We start from the raw sequence: 14,277 nt of genomic DNA on the forward strand, positions 1-14,277 counted from the left end.
CAACCCGATGTTCACTCTGACAGAGTTCCAGCGTTCCTCTGGAGATGGGAGGTTTTTTGAGAAGGACAACTATCTCTGCAGCACTCCACCAGTCAGGCCTTTATGGTTGTGTGGTCAAACGGAAGCCTCTCCTCAGTAAAAGGCACATGAAAGCCTGCTTGGAGTTTGACAAAAGGCACTTAAAGGACTCTCCGACCATGAGAAACAAGATTCTCTGGTCTGATGAAACCGAGATTGAATTCTCCTGAATGCCAAGTCACACCTGAAGGAAACCTGGCACCATCCTTACAGTGAAGCATGGTTGTGGCAGCATCATGCTGTGGGGATGTTTTTCTGTGGCAGGTATTGGGAGACTAGTCAGGATCGAGAGAAAGATGAACGAAGCAAAGTACAGAGAGATCCTTGATGAAAACCTGCTCTAGAGAGCTCAGGACCTCAGGCTGGGGGCGAGTCTCTGAATGTCCTTGAGTGGCCCAGCCAGAGCCCGGACTAGAACTCGATCGAACATCTCTGGAAAGACCTGAAAATAGCTGTGCAGTGACACTCCACCTCCAACCTGACATAGCTTGAGAGGATCTGCAGAGAAGAATGGGAGAAACTCCCCAAATGCAGGTGTGCCAAGCTTATAGCCTCATACCCAAGAAGACTTGAGGCTGTAATCGCTGCCAAAGGTGCTTCAACAAAGCACTGAGTAAAGGGTCTGAATACTTAGGTAAATGTAATACTCTTTATTTTGTATTTTTTTGAACCTGTTTTTGCTTTGTCATTATGGGGTATTGTGTGTAGATTGATGAGGGGGAAAAACAATTTAATCCATTTTAGAATAAGGCTGCAACCTAACAAAATGTGGAAAAAGTCAAGGGTTCTGAATACTTTTGGGAATGCACTGTAGTGGGGGATGACAATACAATCATATTGTTACGCAACAGCTATTTTACACTGTACAAGCAACAGTTCCAGAACAAAATGGCCTTGTGTTAGGGTGCAGACCAGGAGTCTATGAAAGGCATAACATCACAGAGCGTATCCCTTGAGAAGTGGCAACAGCTCACCCCAGATTGTGCCACCACACACTCAAAATAAATATACATACTAGGAAATGCACCGTCCAGGGAATGCACACAGAGGTGCACCTTTGCTCACATGTAAACACACACTGATGCACACTCAAACAGAAAGATACACACAATCCCCCGCCAAACAGGCTGTACTTTGTAGCAGACATGAGCAGAAGAATCAGTATCAGCAATGTCCTAAGCTTTGGGCTGGATCCAACACTTGCAAATATCTCTCCCTTACAAGCAACTTCCCATGAACATGTCTTATGCTGAATCGACAACATTTAGCTCCGAAAGTATATTAGAACATCACTGAGTGTCTTCATGGAGGCAACATGTCAACATTTCTCTCACTTTACAATACGGAAGAGTAAGGAGAAGAAATGTTAGCCTCGACAGAATTCAAATTGATTTGGTTAAATAAAATTACTTGAAATCAATGAAGGATCACAACCTCTTTCAACAGAATCCAGGGACCTGTACACCTCTTTAGAGAGACTAAAGTTAGTCTAAGGAAACTTTCCCCAGGTAACGGATCCAATAACAAACAACAAAACAGGAGGGAAAAAGGCGTGAATGTTCTGGAATCAGCGCCAGGTATTTGAGCCTGTCCGGCTGAAAATGGATGATGCATTACCGGAGCTGCCGCAGGTGACAGCTGAATGCTCAGGGGCCCATCCGACCGGAGAGGGGGAGAGAAACGGAGGAAATATCTACCTCTGATCTGGAGCAAACGGAAGATTTACAGCACGCTGTCTGTAGCGAAGGGAGGGGCATTGGCTGCATAGAAGAGAAAATGTACAGGAGAGACTTGGAACACTTGTGAGAGAGTGTTGCCTCAAGGTCTGGGGGGGGGGGGGGGGGGGGGGGGATATTGACAAGATAAAGGATTGGCTCTGAAATGAGGCCCGCTAAGGAGTAACTGCGTGAATCGTGCAGCTTTGGAAAACCTAACTGGACTTGATTGATACTTTGGTGAATAGTCTCTTTTTCTCTTCCTCTCTCCATCATAAACAATGCATTCTAGAAGGCAGATGTGTAAGTGTTTCCCTCCGTGCTCACAACAGATAAATCGTTGCAGTTTCGTTTTATGGCCAGAGAACCTGTACAATTCAGATTTGTTTTCCCTCTGTTCTCTGAGGCTGAGCACTGCTGAAAAATTCAAGGACCCTGCTCTGCCAAGGTGCTAACATAGAATGTGTACCATGAATTTAAATTCAACCGCAGTCCTACTGTAGCTATTCTAGTCGCCATAACCTTAAGGGTCGGAAAGGTTTTGCCCACATTGAAACATGTAATGTTAATCTATCATTGTTCATCATCCACATGAATAAACCAGACCTCAACACTCATTTGCTAGTTGCCAGTAAAATAAGACAATATACACGTATATAAGCCATTATATACAGTATGGTGCCATACTGCACTGCAGGCCTATGTATAGAGATATCATCTCGGTGACTAACAGAGAGCATGCATGGACTGTTCCTTGAAAGTAAAGTGATCAACAAAGCAATGGCGTTGAGACAATTCTAGAACAATTAACAACTCGATTAAAATCCTATGCGGTAATATGTTTCATCGATCCTTCTACTACCTGATCCTCCCAGTGATGCGGTCATTGGTCTGGTCAAAACACTTATAGATGTTAATTACGTCAAGTCGTAAATCATTTGCCGCTGCAGATTTTGATTCAGCAACGGGTAGACTGAGGTAGATAATGCTTTTCTGGCTCCAATGGTTGAATGATAGTGTACTACTTCATATGTTTGATGGCACTTCCTTGTGTCGTCTCATCGTCGTCTTGATTCACTGTTGGCTGCTGTACCCCTCAGCAGATGTGTTCAGGCTAAATACAATGTCTCTACTTTCCATGACCACCAGCAGCACCATTGGTGGTATACTATACAGTAAGTCACTCTAGAAGAAAAGGGATCTTATAAAAGGGTCAGTGTACATTTTACATTATCCCATTACCAAAAGGCTAATATAAAATATCAACATCTCTGAGATTGAGTAGATTATGCTAAATAACTGATTCAAGATGTGGGCCTGGTTTGGTTACAAATCAACTGTAATATCTTATGTTTCACCGAGTCGTGGCTGAACGACGATACGATAATATACAGTTGGCTGGGTTTTCTGTGCATAGGCAGGACAGAACAGCTCCGTCTGTAAAACAAGGGGTGTCTATTCGTCAATAACAATTGGTGCGCAATATTAAGGAAGTCTTGAGATATTGCTCACCTGAGGTAGAGTACCTTATGATCATCCAGAAGTGGCGCTCCTAGTGGCCAGAGACTTTAATGCAGGCAAACTTAAATCAGTTTTCCCTCATTAACAGCATGTCACATGTGCAACCAGAGGGAAAAAAAACTCTAGATCACCTTTATTCCACACACAGAGATGCATACAAAGCTCTCCCTCGCCCTCCATTTGGCAAATCTGACCACAATTAAATCCTCTTGATTCCTGCTTACAAGCAAAAACGAAAGCAGGCAGTACCAGTGACTCGATCAATACGGAAGTGGTCAGATGACGCGGATGCTACGCTACGGGAACTGTTTTGCTTGCACAGACTGGAATATGTTCAGGGATTCATCGAATGCCATTGAGGAGAATACCACCTCAGTCATCAATAAGCGCATCGACGACGTCGTCCCCACAGTGACCGTATGTACATATCCAAACCAGAAGCCATGGATTACAGGCAACATCCGCACCGAGCTAAAAGACCAGATCTGACACTTTCAAGGAGCGAGACACTAATTTGGAAGCTTATAAAACATCCTGCTATGCCCTCAGACAAACCATCAAACAAGCAAAGCTTAAATACAGGACTAAGACTGAATCCTACTAAACCGGCTCTGACGCTCGTCGGATGTGGCAGGACTTGCAAACTATTAGAGACTACAAAGGGAAACCCAGCCGCAAGCTGCCCTGTGACACATGCCTACCAGACGAGCAAAATGCCTTTTATGCTCACTTCGAGACACGCAACACTGAAGCATATGAGAGCACCAGCTGATTCGGACGACTGTGAAATCACGCTCTCCATAGCCAATGTAAGCAAGACCTATAAACAGGTCAACATTCACAAGGCCGCGGGGCCAGACAGATTACCAGGATGAGTACTCAGGTCATGCGCGGACCAACAGGCAATTGTTTTGACATTTTCAACCTCTCCCTGACCGAGTCTAATACCTACATGTTTCAAACAGACCACCATAATCGCTGTGCACAAGAAAGCAAAGGCAACCTGCCTAAATGACTACCGCCCCAAAGCACTCACGTCGGTAGCCATGAAGTGCTTTGAAAGGCTGGTAATGGCTCACATAAACACCATCATTCCGGAAACCCTAGACCTACTCCAATTTGCATATCGCCCCAAGAGATCCACAGATGACGCAATCTCAATTCCACTCCACACTGCCCTTTCCCACCTGGACAAAAGGAACACCTATGTGAGAATGCTGTTCATTGACTACAGCTCAGCGTTCAACAACATAGTGCCCACAATGCTCATCACTAAGCTAAGGACCCTGGGACTAAACACATTCCTCTGCAACTGGATCCTGGACTTCCTGAAGGGCCACCCCCAGGTGGTAAGGGTAGGCAACAACACATCTGTCACACTGATCCTCAACACGGGGGCCAATCAGGGGTGCGTGCTCAGTCCCCTCCTTTACTCCCTGTTCATCCACGACTGCGTGGCCAAGCACGACTCCAACACCATCATTGCTGACAACACAAAAGTGGTAGCCCTGATCGCCGACAACGATGAGACAGCCTATAGGGAGGAGGTCAGAGACCTGACAGTGTGGTGCCAGGAGAACAACCTCTCTTCAACATGAGCAAGACAAAGAAGCTGATCGTGGACTACAGGAAAAGGCGGGCTGAACACGCCCCCATTCACATCGACGGGACAGTAGTGGAGCAGGTTGAGAGTTCCAAGCTCCTTGGTGTCCACATCACCAACAAACTATCATGGTCCAAACAGGGCACAGACTCCAGTCATAGACCGTTCTCCCTGCTACCGCAAGGCAAGTGGTACCGGAGCATCAAGTCTAGGTCCCCCTGTATATCGCCTCCTTATTGTTATTTTAATATGTTCCTTTTAATTAATTTTTTACTTTAGTTTATTTAGTCAGTATTTTCTTAACTTTATTTTTTTATTTTATTTTTTTACTTTAGTTTATTTAGTAAATATTTTCTTAACTATTTCTTGAACTGCATTGTTACTTAAGGGCTTGTAAGTAAGCCTGTTGTATTCGGCGCCTGTGACAAATACAATTTGATTTGAACAGGTCTACACCAAATGTGCAAATAACTACCAGATAGCCATTTTCCATCATTTGTATTTTATTATTGTAGATAAAGCACAACACCAATCCATAGGGCTTCTTACAAATCAATACTAGTATTGATCAAATGTATCATACTGGCACTTGACATACTCCATTTAATTACGTGAACACTTTGCCTTGTCAGAATCCCCTTTTTAATGCAACCAATGGGGATTGGAGGTTCAGAGAAAGAGGCAATGCACACTTAAAACATCTGTACTGGATTTAAGATGTTAATAACATTTTGGTTCGCTGGAGTCAGTGAGCTTACAGGAATTGGGCTTCCTCCAACGGGAATTAAAGCTGCTCGATTTATCCATAGCTATTCATAATTAACAAGTTAGGCGGTATCTGTCAATAGAGGGAGTAATGCCAGAAAAGACTAACTACACCATAAGCAGATTCTAAAAGGAAAGCTCAAAGGCCTGTTTTACTGGTATATCCACACACCTGAAACAAGTTGACCTTTATCAGGCTTCAAAACACAAATGACTGCAAAAAATATTTTTAATTTAGGCCTATATTATCCACCAATTTGTAAAATGAAAGGCCAGAACAATGCTACTATGAGCAAATAACATCTATGCTTCAATGAATACCTGTTGGTATGGAAACAAATATGCGCTTGGAGGAGAGGAGATGATCCTCTCTCTACGCTCCATACCTCCCATGGTGACTGACCACATCATTGAGTGGTGTAATTGAGTGGAAAATACCATCCTACACCCTGGCCGTCGGTGGAGCACACTTTTGACATCTCGCTGCGAGGCTGCCCATTGGTGGAGAACACCTATCATGACATCTCCCCAAGATCAGCAAGAACGTGCCGGAGCACTTGTTGTTGTTGACCAAGTTGACCATGGCCACAACCAGATGTTTGTAGCTAACCAAATCCAGTCATGTACTGAACCGCTAAACTCCCCAATGCTGACATGTCCTCTACATGTATAAATGTGTATATATATATATATATATATATATATATATATATATATATATTCCTGAGCATTTGCAATGAGTATGGAGCAGCTATTCATTTAAGTACATGCCATTCTAATTAGCACTTCAGAAGGTGCACATTTGCCTCTGGTGGTCATTAGCATTTTAATTTAGCACCTCTTCAATGCTTAGGGCGTCCTCATACACGCGGTATACCCGAAACTTCGGGACTTTCTCGATACAAATAAAAAACAACTTGGTACAATTGTTTTTGTAATGATCGGTACTTTTGTCTCACGTGATTGAGAGGATCACGTCTGTATATCAGACCATCCCTTTTATAGCGTGAAGAGCAGTGCCTGCTCCACCTTCTCATTCCTTGCTAGAGCTGTCTGGGCTGCATTGTTAGCTCCCAACTTGAATAATCTTGAAATATTAAGACTGACATTGTTTTGCGAACAGTAATGAACAATGCAGGCTAGCACACTTTTACAATGTAAGATGATACCGGTAGCTTCCAGCTTTAATAGTAGGCTAACTATTAATTCACTTCTTTGTCTCCCTCGCTTCCCGTCTGATTTCCACTAGATTCCATAGCTACAAAGTCTGATTCCACAGCCACATTCAGCCCTGCTAATGATGTCATTACTTTCTTAAATATACAGCACACACTTTTATAAAATATGAGATCGCTTCTTCAACACAATTGCTGTTGATCAGTACAATAAAATAATGTTCTAGTAGCAGTTGCCAATAAAATAAGTCCTAAATGGAAGGGTTTGTTTGTCATCAGTAGCCCCATTAAATCAGGTAAAACAAGCTCAATAACTCAATGCATGCACACACTCCTATTGAATCATATGCATTCACCTCTACTATGAATAGACCCAGTTTATCAATAGAGATTTACCATTCAAATAAATTATAACCATGTTGTTCTTTTGTAGTTAGATTGGTCAAATTGATTGTATGATTGAATAATCGATTCATTAATGCATACATGGATGTCGTAACAACAAAAAAGTTCAACTGTAATGATGTTGAACTCAAAAGATGCCCAACAATTGAACAGAGCAGTAGCTGAGTATCTGTCTGGATCAAGTGCCATTCTGTGACTTTGGCTAATACACCTTTCTTTTTGTTGCGGTATCGTTTTTTGAATCGAGTTTCGTGACGGCATCGTGATACTAAACCTGGTATCGTAGTCAAACTTCTGGTATCGTGACAACACTATCGTCCACGTCGCGACTGGCGAGACAATGAACCTCTGTGAGGCAGCCAAATTAATGTTCTAAAAAAAAACAGGGATATTATGTGTCCTAGCCCAGAGAGACCATAGAGAGTTGACAATGTACTCCGGTCGTTACAAAAGCCAGTGTCTTCCTAATACATGAAAATCAACTGACTGACTGACTGATAGGTATAAACAAACACACCCTTTCATGAATAATGTATACAAGCACATTCTATGAATACTGTATGCTTACAGTATCTATAGATCATGTTATATCCACATGCTACTACAGGTAACCTTTATTCCGTGTGTAACTCGTCACATCTTAATGCGCTGTAATCCAATATAATCCAATGTCATCTCTTTAAATCTCATTGGTTCACCATCAGTCCAATCACTAAAGCTCAGACCTGAGAGTTCAGGTAGTACTGAAGTTACAATCAGTCTGTTAATATAGTCACAGTTTTGCAAATCACACCTAAATCATGCGAACAAGGAAGTTACTTTGGGAATTATTTCCCTGATGCAGTATGGCTGTATAATTTACCTGTCGAGGTTCGCTGAGGAGCCAGCAAACACATTGACCAAGGTCACTTTGCAACTTGATTAATATATTCACGAGAATTAAACTTCAGTCACTTTTAATGACCAAGAATACGCTTCACCCATGAATAAACTCTGTGGCTCATACACTGGAACAAACAGGGTGACAAATTCAAGAAAGTAGCATAACATATAGGCTACTGCATAGAAAGTAAAACGCTATAAGTGTTCAATAAATCAATTACAGCCAGGTATGACAGAAGGTTGTGTTGTCACAGATGCACAGATTGATCTGTAACAAAACAATCAAAATGCAACATAATTGGGATTCTTTGACGAAGCTGTGTAAACGGTCCTCAATGACTAACATCCCATTTGTGCGGTGCAGCTCAGGCATGCTGGAAGGGTTGTACACTACTAGTGATGAGTGGCATATTTTCAGGCACCTGTCCAAGGTGACGAGATAAAGACTCTTTCAGTCCCTTCCAACCGCCTCCTCACCCTCTTTCTGTCTTCAGCTCTGTTGCTCTCTTTTCTGCTCTCTTTCTCTCTGATACACACACGTGCAAACACCCAATGATCTGGAACATGTAATAAGCAAACACCAACTGTGGTATTTTTTCACTGTAACTTGACCCAGAGTCATACTTGTATACATCAGCTAGACACCACAAGGAATGGCAAGAAATAAATGCCTGATAGCTCTGAAAGTGGCAGTTTTATGAGTCTGTGGAAGCTTTGGCTCTGCTTTGCACCTTGAAGCAAGTGACCATACATGAGCACATTTAGAAGCAGCTTCCAAGAATACAGCAACCAACGTCACGTCCAAGATTACCACAACTGTTCGGCTACATCCCTCCTCAGCAGGACTAAGAAAGCAATGGAAAGTTAGTGTCCACACAACACACAGTAGAAGAGAAGTGATTGCACAAAGCCCCTCAGAAACTTTACCTGCATGGAGCGTGCCCGTGACGAGTCTGTACAGGTACTGGGCAAATTTAAACATTTCCCTCTTGCACCTCTTCCTGCAGCTGCTCATGATTGCTTCGGGGGTCAGGGGTGAGCGGCACGAGGGGAATGGAGACTCCTTTTCAGGGTGTAATCCTCTTGGTCCTCCCTCTAGGCTTTTGAGTGAAACAGTGACTTTCCTCTCCTCTTGTCATCCAGTCCACTCCACACCTCTGTCCGGCTACGTTCCCCGGCTTGTGGTCTGGTGTGTGCGTGTGTGAGAGAGAGAGAGAGAGAGGCGGCCGCGGTAGGCTCATGTGTGTGTGGAGAGCACTGGGGGGCTCTTCTTAATGTGACAAATCTCTCAGGGCTCCTCTGGTGCCTCCGGGGGCTGGCAGCGCAGCGAGCGCTCTGTCAGGGTCAGTTTACCTCTTGGTCCCCACAGGGCTACTCTGTATTTATTGCCCTCTCTCTTTTTCTCTGCAGTGTCTCTTTCCTCTTTGTCTTCCTCACTGAAGCTTCTCGTTTACAACTGAGGTTATTCTCTCTCCACCCCTCTCTCTAGCTATGTCTGTACAGTAGCTCTCCACCTCTTACTTTGTCTGTGTAGTATCTCTCCACCTCTCTCTGCCTCTCTTGCTCCAGTACTACGCTGGATGCTCACTCTTCTCAGCACCATCTGTGGATGTTTTGCCCTCGCCAAGGGGGGAGGGGCCTGTTTGGCCCTAGGGAGGAGGAGAGAGAAGGGGAGGTGGGGAAAGTAGTAGTGGGAAAGTGTCTACCTCAATGAATCAGCAATGACAGAACAGCAGATTACGGGCCTGTCATATCACGCCGCAATGCACTATAACCAGAGATGGCGGTGTTATTTGAATGGAATATGATTCCCAGGAGAGACAGAGAGAGGGGAGAAACAAAGAGCTCGCGAGAGAGGGATAAGGGGGGGATATGTAGGGATAGATTGAGGTACATAGGGCAGAGAGAAAAAGACCGGATGAGTGGGTGGGTGGGGGGGAGAGAGAGACACGAGCGAAAGAGAGAGCGCGAGAAAGAGCGAGAGAGTGCGATAAAGGGAGGGTGAGAGAGGGAGGGAAGGGAGAAGATATACAATACCAATCAAACGTTTTGACACACCTACTCATTCCAGGGTTTGTCTTTATTTGAACTATTTTCTAAATTGTAGAATAATAGTGAAGACATAAAAACTATGAAATACCACATATGGAATCATGTAGTAACCAAAAAAGTGTTAAACAAATCTAAATATATTTTACATTCTTCAAAGTATCCACCCTTTTCCTTGATGACAGCTTTGCACACTTTTGGTATTCTCTCAACCAGTTTCACCTGGAATGCTTTTCCAACAGTTTTGAAGGAGTTCCCACATATGCTGAGCACTTGTTGGCTGTTTTTACTTCATTCTGCGGTCCAACTCATCCCAAACCATCTCGATTGGGATGAGATCAGGTGATTGTGGAGACCAGGTCATCTGATGCAGCACTCCATCACTCTCCTTCTTGGTCAAATAGCCTTTACACAGGCTGGAGGTGTGTTGGGTCATTGTCCTGTTGAAAAACAAATGATAGTCCCACTAAGCGCAAACCAGATGGGATGGCGTATCGTTGCAGAATGCTATGGTAGCCATGCTGGTTAAGTATGCTTTAAAATAAATTACTGACAGTGTCACAAGCAAAGCATCCCCACACCATCGCACCTCCTCCTCCATGCTTCACGGCGGGATCCACACATACGGAAATCATCCGTTCACCTACTCTGCGTCTCACAAAGACACGGCAGTTGGAACCAAAAATCTCTGATTTCCACCGGCTTAATGTCCATTGCTCGTGTGTCTTGGCCCAAGCGTCTTCTTATTGGTATCCTTTAGTAGTTGTGTCTTTGCAGTAATTCGACTATGAATGCCTGATTCACACAGTCTCCTCTGAACAGTTGATGTTGAAATGTGTCTGTTACTTGAACTCTGAAGCATTTTTTTGGACTGGTAACTCTAATGAACTTATGCTCTATAGCAGAGGTAACTCTGCGTCTTTCTTTCCTGTGGCGGTCCTCACTCGAGAGAGTTTCATCATAGCTCTTGATTGAAAAATTCAACGTTTTTGAAATCTTACAGGATTGACTGACCTTCATGTCTTAAAGCAATGATCGACTGTTGTTTCTCTTTGCTATATTGAGCTGTTCTTGTCATAATATGGACTTGGTCTTTTACCAAATAGGGATATCTTCTGTATACCACCCCTACCTTGTCACAACACAACTGACTGGCTCAAATGCATTAAGAAGGAAAGAAATTCCACAAATTAACTTTAACAAGGCACACCTGTTAATTGAAATCATTCCATGTGACTACCTCATGAAACTGGTTGAGAGAATTTCAACAGTGTGCAAAGCTGTCATCAAGGCAAAGGGTGGCTACTTTGAAGAATCTCCAATATAAAAAATATTTTGATTTGTTTAACACTTTTTTGGTTACTACATGATTCCATGTGTTATTTCCTTAGTTTTAATGTCTTCACTATTATTCTATAATGTAGAACATAGTCAAAATTAAGAAAAACCCTTGAATGAGTAGGTGTGTCCTAACTGTTTACTGGTAGTGTAGGTACAGAAGCCAAGGTGAGAGAGTGAGAAAATGAGACGGAAAGAGAGACGAGGAATATTGAGTGAGGATCAGAGAGTGATATGAGGAGAGGCTGGGAGAATCTGGTTAACAGGGGCAGCCAGGAAAGGGGCTTCCTGCATGTTGCTGGAACCTAATTTAAAGGTAATAACAGCCAGGGAGCCAAGGTTATCTCATCTGGCTTGATAATGACTGATGGGCGGCGCCCATCATATTTTAGTCGCTCAAAACAGCGTCGGCACTAGTGTTCTGATGACATCACGACCAACTTACCAGGACGAGCACATCAACGTCGCCCGCTAATTAGCCTAAGCCTCAATTACGCACATCGATCAATGCCAATGTTTTCCCCAGTCAAAAGAGACAGTCATTAACTCAGACCACGATCAACTCCTAAATCAATTCTCACATGCCCTGCTATCAATTGAAAAAACTGTCCCTTTTCAGTGATATTATTTCAAGGCTGTCAAATGGGTAGTTTGGGTGCTGTGAGGCCTAGGATTCACTATGTGTCTGACTAACATTGGGGAGGCTTGAGCATTCAGGTATGAAATGAGGTGGCTGAAATCTACTGTGAAATGAGGGTAGAGTTCCAAAGGTCATTCCGTGCACACAGAACAGGCAGGCCTATTTTGGGAATGTCGCTCCGAGTGGAGAGCTCTTTTCCGCAAGTGTCGTTGTCGCCTCTGAGGACTCCGACCTCTGCTCTCGCCGGCGCGTGACTATGAAGTACATTATTTTAGGACAGAGATGAGGAGCACAGGGACTGTTTCCACGTAGAAAAGTGTTTTTGAACAAATTAGAGACATCCTTTCTGTCAAATCCTCAAAAGCTGTGGATTAAATTCACACCGTCGGTCAAAGCTCCCAACAAATGTACCCAGTAAGAACAACATTAATGCAAAATTAAAGTATCACATGATGTCATAATGAAGGACAACTTTAGCATGTCTAATAAACATTTAATCACCACTGACCAAATGCAGTGTTAGAAAGAAATAAGGCTATATATCAACTTACCATGTTCTTGTAAAAAGAAAGACAAACTACATTGGAGTCCAGATCTGGACTAGAACACCAACATCAACTTAAAACTCTTAACCTAAAACTGAAAAATAAAAACAACACCCTTCCTATGTGCCTGCTGCTTCACCCTCTCAAGAGTCCACGATGAATGAGCCAGCCAATACCTGAAGGTGTGCAGCCCTAATCAAGAGCATTCAATAGGAGGCATTTCAATCAGCGAGGTTCGAAAAGTTACATGGAGAGAGAGAGAATTTCTCTCTCAGAGTGCACCATTTTCTCCAAGGGAGAATTTGGGTTGAGAATCTGTGCAGCTCGGTCACCTCTCACCCAGTGCCTGGTTTCCAATTCCAGCTGTGTTTCCGATAAACAAAAAGGGCCTTTTAAACGTTTACAGCAAATTCCCATGCAGTTGTGATTCACTGAAGTTCTACTGGAGTATTTTAAGGACAGGCCATTTTTGTCGATGCACTGCTTTCTGGGATGCTTCAAGTGACATGAGGACAATTGAGTTCTCTGGTCTATCTCTGACAATACAGACTGAGATAGTCAGTGGTTCCCTTCACACAAACCTGAGCCAATCTGAACCACTGGCAAAATAATACCAACTAGTGTACACAATTTTGTTTGCGTGTAGCATTATAGTAACAGCAATCTCTCATCTTTGACCAGACATGCAAGTAACTTTTTATAGATCGTTAAATTAGGATCTTCTGTTCCTCGAAATACACACATAATGTATACGATCCATGACCATCACATTCCAAGCCCATATACGTACAGTCAGGACACCCTCAAGACCAGTCATGTTTGCCTGAATGGAAATTGCCAAGACGACAACCGTGCTGATAGCTCACATCGTTACAAGAGCAGTGTGGAGCCTGCCGTCTTGGAAGCCCTGCTGCCGTCTTGGAAGCCCTGCTGCCGTCTTGGAAGCCCTGCTGACGTCTTGGAAGCCCTGCTGACGTCATGGGATGTTAACAGTCAGGATAGAGTATGTAATAGGCAGCTTCTGTTTTGGTACTGGTATTCCAAAAAGGATAATACATGTAAGAACACAACCAAAAAATAAAAAATATCAACAAAAAAAACATCACATTTTGGTGATTTTGAGATTCTGTGACGAGACATGGAGCAAAGATGAATGATATTGTATGAAATAGGCTAATACTGTAGTGTCTCTTGCCAAGTTCTGCCAGATACCGAACCTCTTACTGTCAGTCTAACAGCAGCAAACAGTGAGCAGACATTGCCTTATTTCACACACACACACACACACACACACACACACTTCAAGGGTATTGGGAAGGCCAAGAGAATACTAAACATCACTGCCTGCTGAAGGGAAGGAGGAGGAGGACGAGGATAGAGGTGAAGAGAAAAGAGAGAGTGAAGGAGAGAGAACTACAAACAAAGCAAAGAGAAAAATAACTTTCCAATGCATTACCTCCGGTCAAAAAATACGAACATTCAAAAACGTTCCGTGTGGCCTATGGACGCTATATGTGCAGCACTGCCTCTGGATTACATATCTTAGCATATCATAGCTTAC

The 14,277-nt window shown here is 43.3% G+C and overlaps 1 protein-coding gene across 2 annotated transcripts in view; it reads right to left on the reverse strand.

The window, feature by feature from the left end:
* The window catches only part of LOC110500612 (Kv channel-interacting protein 4), a 241,026-nt gene that overhangs the window by 152,118 nt on the left and 74,631 nt on the right, over positions 1-14,277 (reverse strand). Inside the window, exon 1 of one of the 2 annotated variants that reach the window (XM_021578065.3) lies at positions 9,072-9,730. The exons of the other annotated variant lie outside the window; for it this stretch is intronic. Within the exon in view, the coding sequence (XP_021433740.2) occupies positions 9,072-9,159 (88 nt within the window). The 5' untranslated portion in view covers positions 9,160-9,730. Of the gene's footprint in view, positions 1-9,071; positions 9,731-14,277 lie in introns of those variants that run through there. 2 annotated transcript variants of the gene reach the window in all.

The sequence above is a fragment of the Oncorhynchus mykiss genome, chromosome 21 (genome assembly GCF_057628025.1).
Source record: "Oncorhynchus mykiss isolate SJ-2025 chromosome 21, ASM5762802v1, whole genome shotgun sequence".
Taxonomy (NCBI): domain Eukaryota; kingdom Metazoa; phylum Chordata; class Actinopteri; order Salmoniformes; family Salmonidae; genus Oncorhynchus; species Oncorhynchus mykiss.